The sequence below is a fragment of the Mandrillus leucophaeus genome, unplaced genomic scaffold (assembly GCF_000951045.1).
Source record: "Mandrillus leucophaeus isolate KB7577 unplaced genomic scaffold, Mleu.le_1.0 Scaffold39, whole genome shotgun sequence".
NCBI lineage: Eukaryota > Metazoa > Chordata > Mammalia > Primates > Cercopithecidae > Mandrillus > Mandrillus leucophaeus.
The window spans coordinates 4,665,139-4,674,327 of NW_012104142.1; the positions used below are offsets into that span (position 1 = coordinate 4,665,139).

The 9,189-nt window shown below is 34.9% G+C and overlaps 1 protein-coding gene across 4 annotated transcripts in view; it reads right to left on the reverse strand.

Annotated features, from left to right (window-relative positions):
- Positions 1-9,189, reverse strand: part of P4HA1 (prolyl 4-hydroxylase, alpha polypeptide I) — a 117,904-nt gene that overhangs the window by 59,231 nt on the left and 49,484 nt on the right. For 2 of the 4 annotated variants that reach the window (XM_011991127.1, XM_011991124.1), the window contains 2 exons: positions 5,643-5,819; positions 3,678-3,748 (listed from right to left, as the gene is read on the reverse strand). In XM_011991127.1, coding sequence (XP_011846517.1) covers positions 3,678-3,748; positions 5,643-5,819 — 248 coding nt within the window. Of the gene's footprint in view, positions 1-2,593; positions 2,665-3,677; positions 3,749-5,642; positions 5,820-9,189 lie in introns of all 4 variants that reach the window. The other 2 variants (XM_011991126.1, XM_011991125.1) reach the window with 1 other exon arrangement.

A 9,189-nucleotide genomic window follows, 5' to 3' on the forward strand; every position in this document is an offset into this window, starting at 1 on the left:
GACCTACTGTTTGATAGCACAACAGGGTGACTATAGTCAATAGCAAGTTAACTCTAAAATAACTTAGAGTTTGCAACTCAATGGATAAATGCTTGAGGTGATGGATACCCCATTCTCCATGATGTGATTATTTCACATTGCATGCCTGTATCAAAACATTTTCTGTACCCCATAAATATATACACCTACTATGTACCCATAAGAATTAAAATTTTTAAAAAAGTTTAAAACTAAACTGTCATCTACTTGTTATTTTTCTTACAGATGTAAATTTGATTCTTATTAGTTCAATTTGTGTTGAGCTGAAACTAGAAACTATCTTTTATTTGTAGAAATGAAAGAAAAATGAAAGTTTATATTCATCCTGGTTTTTAAAAAGTTAGAAATGTTCATTACAAATACCTCCCCAAAGTGTTCTAGAGAGGATTTAATGGGATAATCTAAAGTTTTCAACATAATTCTTGAATAATATTAGTTTCTCAATAAACATTAAAAAAAAAAAAAAAAACACAGGTTTCCCTGTTTCTTTGGGTTCTTATTTTTTTCCTATGTCTTTTCTTTTTTTGAGACAGGGTCTTACTCTGTCACCCTGGCTGGAATGCAGTGTTGTGCTCGTGGCTCACTGTATCCTCAACCTCCTCAGGCTCAGGTGATCCTCCGCCCACCTCAGCCTCCCAAGTAACTGGGTCTACAGGTACATGCCACAACACCTGGCTAATTTTTTTGTATTTTTTGCAGAGATGGAGTTTTACCATGTTGCTCAGGCTGGGGTCTTCATTTCTAAAGGCTTCTTGTCATGTAAATTTTGTATTAAATAAATTTGTACGCTTTTCTCTTGTTAATCTGTCTTTTGGTATAGGGGTCTCAGCTACGAAGCTAGTGATAGGCAAGAAAAAAACTTTCTCTCTCTTACTGGGGCAAAAGGGCAGGTGGTGTTATACAGCTGAGACAAGAAACCAAGACATGTGTATAGTAATGTTTAAGGTTAATATATAAAAGGCATATGGTTCTGCCCAAAAAAGAAAAAGGAAATGCTGAATCAATGCATTTGGTCCAGCCTCATCTTTCTGTCTTTTTGAAGACAGCAGTAATCTTCAAAATTTCTCTGAGTACCTCCTAAAATGCTTGTTAAACATCTATGTTCGCCTTTGCATAATTTTTTTAGTTGACAACTAAAATTTTTCATAATTTAATTTCAAATGATTTAATTGTCATATTGAAAATGTCGGTAATTTCTAAAAAATGATTATTTTAAAAATGTATCCACTGCAATCTAAATACCATAATGATTTGCTATCCATCATCATCCACTTAAAATATGTGAACAAAATTTTTTTAAATACTTGGACATTTTACATCTTTTTTTTTCTTGATGGTACATTTTCATTCCATTCTTACCCTAGAACAGTGATTCTCAACAGGGGTGGAGTCACTAGAGGTAGTGGGAGGTATTTTACCTATCAGGGGACATTTGACAATGTCTGGAGACATTTTTGATTGTCACAAATTAAGGAAGGGTGCTACAGGCATCTAGTGAACCACAGATGCTATTAAACATCCTACAAAGCTGAAGATAGCCCCCAACAACAAGAATTATCTGACTCAAAATGTCAATAGTACTATTGAAAAGGTTAAACCTTGTCCTACAGTGACACATTTTTATGCCTGAAAATCTTTTATCACATTATACTTCTCTATATTAAAAATATTTATACAATTAACAAAAATATGAATTTCCTAAAACAAAAAGCCTGTGTTAAAGTCCTGTAACAAGGCTGTGTTAAAGATAGTATCTTCTGGATTGTTACTATAATTATTATTCACATATGTTAATCTAAATAACATGACTAAACAATCAATATCAAATATACACAAGTGAAAATATATTAAGATGTTCCTAATGCGATGGATGGGGTTTATGTTTGTTATATTTCATTAGTTATTGTGTCTGTGGATAAATATTCTAATTGTTAGAATAAAAATTCAGCACAAAGATATTTCTATTTTCATGAGAGCCGAGAAACCTTCACAAGTAGATGGAAAAGGAGTTCTATTGTAATAATATCACTCAATTCTGTGAGCTCTAAGTTACACAGTGAGCTCTTTTTAAAAAATTATTTTAGTGATCAATCAACTAACAACCTAATAAGATTCTCTTTAAACATTGTTAAAAGCAAGGAACCTGCAAAGGCTTTGTTATATGGTCATTCAAGGCACTTACTTACACAATACCTGCAGCTACTGGGTGACCCTGAGATTTTTAAACCCCTGCTTTACTACAGAGTCCAAAAGAGGCCTTGTTTAATGAAGGGAATTTGGGAACTTCTCTTAGTTCAATATGAGAACACATTTCATTTATCAAAGTTTGGGGAGCCTCAACATTTTGTAAGTTAATGTTTACTTTGGAAAACCTCTATTAACTGCCCATAACCATGTTTATTAGTCCATCATGAAAACTCCAGCACAGATATTATCAAGTATCTATGCTTAATCGCCTAGGTCTTAGAAACGATATCATGAGTTTTCAGAAAATTAGATTCCCAAGAAAGAAATGGTCCAAATATGACTGAAGTTCTCTCCATTACTCCCTTACCTCTTAGACACTCTGTACTGTGCTGTGGTCAATTTTCCAGTCTCAGGGTCATGTACTGTAGCTCGGCTCAGCTACAAAAAAAGAGAAAGGACAAGGACTTACTCCAGTAGCAGGCAATTTTGGGCTTTTTGTTTGTTTTGTTTTGCCAAGCCACAGGTGATTGGAAGGGTTCAGATTGGTCTGGATGGTGGGTAATGGTCTCAAATCCACAAAAACATTTAGAAAGGTGGCAGTAAGAACAGCCACTTCCAAATCAAGAGAAAATGAGTCGACAGATTTTTGTTGTAGATTTATTGTCCTTTCACTTTTTTTTTTTTTTAATCATTTGAAGCTGTATGTAAATGATTTATAGCACTGGGTTTCACAGAAACTTTCTCAGATCTAGAAGTTATTTAAATATTTTGAAAAAAAAAATAGTAGACTCCTTAAATTCATTTTTCAAAACTCTCACTGAGATAAAACTGTTTTCAAATCTCTCTGGCAAAGTAAAAGGCAACTAAGTTTACAACTAATTTCTGGAAGACTGAGCTCAGAAGCGTAATTCTGTTCTTCCTACTGCCAACTTTTGAGTCAGCGAATTTTTTTAAATAAAAAACTCCAACAGGAGGAATACAGATTACTACATAATGACAATGGTATTTTACAAGATGTATGAACAAATGCCAACACAATCACCATGAAGGAGGATGTGAATCACTGCAGTATTTATGAATGAGAGAAAACTGCATAGGTGAAGACTACCACTCCCAGATTCAGGAGGCTGCTGCTTTATTTCCCCTTTTGGCAACAAAAGGGAAAAAGAAAACAAGTATCAGGCCACTTCCTGGATATTTGACACCTGATCTGAAGAAAGATAAAAAGCATATTAATTCTCTAAAAATAACATACCAATTAAAGATTAAAAACAGAACTTCTAGTGAAGGAGAAAGACCTGTGAAACACAAAGCAGTTTACCCATGCGTATCCTGTGGTGCTAACTTGAGCTGGTGACTGAAAATGACCTACTTCCCTTAAATGAATAATTCCTGTAGGATGTACAAAACACTCATTAGAGGGCAACATATGCAGCATACACATCTCTTACCTTTTGCTAATTCTGTAATGTACCGTCTCCAAGTCTCCTGTTATTGGGTTTGAAATGGTGGCTCGCCTCAGCTGTGAAGCCAACCATCAAAATAGTTGCATTACAAGACAAAAAACTGAATCACATTTACCCAACCAGTCAGAATTCCAGGGTTTTTACAAAGGAGGCTAAAAAGAGAAAATAACTCCATACACTTCCAGTCACCTTGTGCTGAGCCTTGAAAGACGGTTAGTTTTTTAGGTTTTGGGGTTTTTTTTTCCCTCAATTTTTTGTTTGTTTTGCATAGATGGAGGACATACAAACAAAAGAGATTGGAAATTAAATTTATTTCAATGGTGAAAGGACATGACAGTGAGAAAAAGACATTTCTGAAATTTGAAGTCTAATTTACAGTTAAAAGAATGACCATCTGGGGGTGGGGAGAGAAAGGGAAAAAAAAGAAGAATGGCTATTTGCAATTAATGATCCATTCCAAAATCTCTGACTTTAATTTTTTTTAGTGATGGAACTGTTTGCAAAGGTTAATGTTTTAAATTCACTTTAAGGTCAATCTTTTGTCCCTTCAAGATATCCACTTATTAACATATATAGTGAAATAATCTTGGACTGAGAACAAAGGCAGAGGAAAAGAACTCATAAATGTTAAGAACAGTAAGAGAAGACAGCCTAGATAATAATTTCAATTTTTTTTTAATGGAAGGATGATTCTGAGGTTGTAAGAGCATGAAATTTTATTGCCATTAAATTTATTGACCAAAAACAATCCAAATTGAGGAATCTCCAGAATATAACTTGATCTCCAAGCTGAAATGAATTAATTACCTTGGATGGCATCAATAATACATATTAATGTTAGACCAATGTTTTGCATTTATAATGTAATCTTTGGCCAAAAAAAAAAAAAAGAAAGAAAAACCACCAATTTTTGGAAGCAGTAAAACTCTAAAAGAAATTCTAAGTTCATTTTGTAGTATAGATATCCCAGATAATTCAAACCTTTGATATAAAATAAGGGTTAACGAACTATGGCTACAGACCAAATTCAGCCTGCTGCCTGTCACTGGAAATATAATTTTACTGTAATATAGCCACACTCTTTCATTTACATATTTTCTTTGGCTGCTTTTGCACTATAATGGCAGAACTAAATAGTCACAACAGAGATCATATGGCCTCCAAAGCCTAAAAAATATCTAACATTGACCTTTATGGAAAAAATCTGCCAACTCCTTTGTAGTGAGAGCAAGGCATGCCTAGAATTTATTCAACAATCTCTTTATGAAAGTGATGGCAGCTTGTACTTTACTATCAAGAAGACCAAATATGTTTTAAGAACAAGCTGATGGGGGAAAAGGCAAGAGCATAAAGGGTAGTCTTTTCCACATTCTCACTAAAGAAGAGTTTTCATGCTAAACACTAAGCTTACAGATTGGGTTTACATTAGATTCTTTTTCTTTTAAGATAAATTATGTGGGTTAAAGTCAGAAGACTATCACCATTTCAAATTAACATAATGCTTGTGCCCAATTATATCCTATTATAATAGTAATAATGTGCCTAAAAGGGAATAAAAATACTTCCACAGTATTCTTTCAATAAAAATATAGAAGTTATGAAGAAGCTGGGCTTTGAGTAGCCTCTGAGATTAGAAGACTCCAAAATATATAGAAAAGTTTATCAGGAAGACAGTGAAACACAAATTTGCTAATGGTGAATAAAAATCTCATCAATAATTTTCATAATTCAGTGCTTAAAAACCAGCTGAAGGGTACATTACTTGTGTTGATAACAAACGGAAAAACTGGCATAAACAGAGCATCATTAGTAACTCCATTATGCTGAGGCAACAATATCTTTAAAAAATCTGTGGCGTTATTAGTATATCAATTATCCTATTTTCTTACAAAGAAAAATTGATACAAAGGTACAGTATATTGAGGAGAAATAAAAAAAAACATTATTTACCCTTGGTTTTGCTAGGTCTTTGACGATTTCAATTTCTGCATCAGAAATAATATCATGGAAGCGAATAATACGAGGCTTGTCCCATTCATCCTCCTGTTTAGCTGGAGCTAGAATAAATTTAGGATTCCGGTTTCCATCATGGTAGCGGCAAAAGAGTTTTTTCTGTCTCCGAGGGGTCTAAAGTTAAGAATATGATGAATATATTAGAATAATAATACTTTTAATATCTATTCCTATGCAGATAAGAGACAATAATCATGCTTGCATATACAGAGTATCTTTGGAAAAATATACAAAAGCAGTACTCTGCAAATATTTTGCCTCAAACAGGATGTTCAGAATTTTAAATACAGTATTAACGATGATTTTCTGGGTGAGAGAGGTGAAGTCTTAAATAAGTTCAAATGTTTAAATATGAAAAACATAATGCCATGTTTATGAAAATATTAAATGCCCGGCATTGCTCTAAATGGCACAAAGTAACTGGCAAGCACCCAGAGACAAAAAGTTTCTAGAAGAAAAAAAAAAACTAGGTTTTCCTAAATACTTCACAGTTAAATGCTTGTGGCAAAAAAAAAAAAAAAAGGAAATTTTTAAGGGCAAAATCAAAAATGGACAGCTCTGAAAAAGAAAAAAGTTATTAAACAAAGATCCCGGATGCTTTTATTAGGCAGTATAAAAATAGAGCAGTCAACAAAACAAATTCCCTTCAATCATCTATGTATTATATTAGTAAGTTATTTTGTTGCCTACTTCTCTTAATTAAACAAGTATGTCAGGCCTGGCATGGTGGCTGGTGCCTATAACCCCAGTACTTTGGGAAGCTGAGGTAGGAGGATCACTTGAGCCCAACGAGACCAAGACCAGCCTAGGTCACACAGCAAAATCTCATCTCTACAAAAAATTTAAAAAATTAGCCGGACATGAGGGCACTTGCCTGTAGTCCCACATACTTGAGGGGCTGAAATGGGAGGACTGTGTAAGCCCAGGAAGTAGAGGTTGCAGTGAGCCATGATCATGCCACTACACTCCAGCCTGGGTGACAGAGCAAGATGCTGTCTCAAAAATAAAACAAAACAAGTATGTCACATAAGCAGGAATATGAGTAGTTTGTTTCAATTATTATACTAATAATATACTAAAACAAATAATGGTTTATGTTTATTCTCCATGCACTTTACCTAGAGTCAAATCCAAGGCTTTAATTTTTACTAGTCTTTTTACATAATGATGAGATGAATTTAGCTATTCTGAGAAAAAGAATTTTTTGTTTTTGTTTTTGTTTAGACAGAGTCTTGCTCTGTCACCCAGACTGGATTGCAATGCCTTGATCTTGGCTCACTGCAGCCTCCGCCTCCTGGGTTCAAGCAATTCTCCTGCCTCAGCCTCCCAAGTAGCTGAGATTACAGGTCCCTTCTACCATGCCTGGCTAACTTTTTGTATTTTTAGTAGAGATGGGGTTTCGCCATGTTGGCCAGGCTGGTCTTGAACTCCTGACCTCAGGTGATCCACCCGCTTTGGCCTCCCAAAGTGCTGGGATTACAGGCATGTGCCATTGTGCCCAGCAAGAATGTTCTTTTGATCTTAGGCAAAGTTGAGTACGTGTTACATTAACAGACTGGCAAATTAGCAGACTCTTGTTTTATATCTACAGTTTTGTTCCCTAAGAGTTATTAAAAGCAATAAAAATTTCTGCTTATTATGGAAATTTGAACACTAGATACTTGACATTACAAAACTTGTGAATTTTTAGGTGACAATGGTATTGTAGTTATTTTGAATTTGTATCTTTAAAAGATACATACTAAAATATTTAGTAATAAAACAGAAGAGAAAATGTTTAATAAGGGGACGGGCACGGTGGCTCACGCTTGTAATCCCAGCACTTTGGGAGGCCGAGGCGGGCAGATCACGAGATTAGGAGATAGAGACCATCCTGGCTAACATGGTGAAACCCCATCTCTACTAAAAATACAAAAAATTAGCTGGGTGTGGTGGCAGGCGCCTGTAGTCCCAGCTACTCAGGAGGTTAAGGCAGGAGAATGGCATGAACCCGGGAGGTGGAGCTTGCAGTGAGCCGAGATCGCACCACTGCGCTCTAGCCTGGGCAACTGAGCGAGACTCCATCTCAAAAAAAAAAAAAAAAAGAAAAGAAAGAAAGAAAGAAAAGAAAAGAAAATACTTAATGAGTCTAACAGTGTCACTATTTTTGTATTTACTCATTAGCTGAAGCATATCCTCCTAGGACTCCATGAACCTAGCTATCAAAAGTGTCCCATAGGTACTGTATACTTTGCTGTTAGTGGTTAAGCTGTCAACAGTCATCAATATCAAAATGTAAAGCCCAGCTTGAGTTTACTAGTAGTAAAGAAAACGTTAAACGCTTTTCAAATGTTTACACTTAAAAGTACTTACTCCAAAAATTCATTAACTCTTTCTATGCATGCCTGCGTTCAATTGAAAACTAATACCACATGAAATTCCTTTTCAAAAGGTTCCATAATCAATTAATATTGAGAAAGAATGTATATCATATCACAATGCACGTTATCATAAAAAGGTTCTGAGAAGTCTTGAGGCTAAACAAAAACCTACGTTCAACTTTAACAAATGTTCCCCAGACTTTGTTCTTTTTTGCTTTTGACCTAATATCTATTAAGATCTTTGGAACTGGAATTCTGAGTTATAAATACATAAATATAAATAAACAATAAACAAAGAAATATTAAAGATTTATTTAATATTTTATTTAATTAAAGATAAAGACAAAATCTGTTAAAAACTTTCTGCATTTTGAGTATTAAATAGACTAAAGCATTTCACTAAGCAATCTTGTCAAGGTTAACTAGGAGCAAAACTACAAGGGATTATTGTATAGATGAATCTGTTGTATCTCATAAGATGCATAGAGTAGTGTTATTATCTCTAAGACTGCTGAACAGAAGGGTGCAGTGGCTCACGCCTCTAATCCCAGCACTTTGGAAGGCCAAGGTGGGAGGATCACCTGAGGTCAGGAGTTTGAGACCAGCCTAGCCAACATGACGAAACCCCGTCTTTACTAAAAATACAAAAAAATTAGCCAGGCATGGTGGCGAATGCCTGTAGTCCCAGCTACTCGGGAGGCTGAAGTACAAGAATTGCTCGAACCCAGGAGGCGGAGGTTGCAGTGAGCCAGGACTGCGCCACTGCATTCCAGCCTGGGTGATAGGGGTTCTGTCTCAAAAAATAAATACATACATACATACATACATACATACTACTAAAATCTCTCTTCCATTAAATATAAGAAAAACTATCACTTCCTTTAAACTTATTTGATCCTTCACCCTTACCTGATCCTTCCAGGGTGAAGGATCAAATGAAAAAGGTAATACTGCACAAACATATGTAATAGTATATGATTCACAAGCTTTATTTCAAAGCTATTTTACTAATAATTGGAACATATTAAATGTGGCACCCACAGAGAGATAATGGTATACTGTAATTTTCTTAAAAAAGTTTTTTAGGCCAGGCGCAGTGGCTAACGCCTGTAATTCCAGCACTT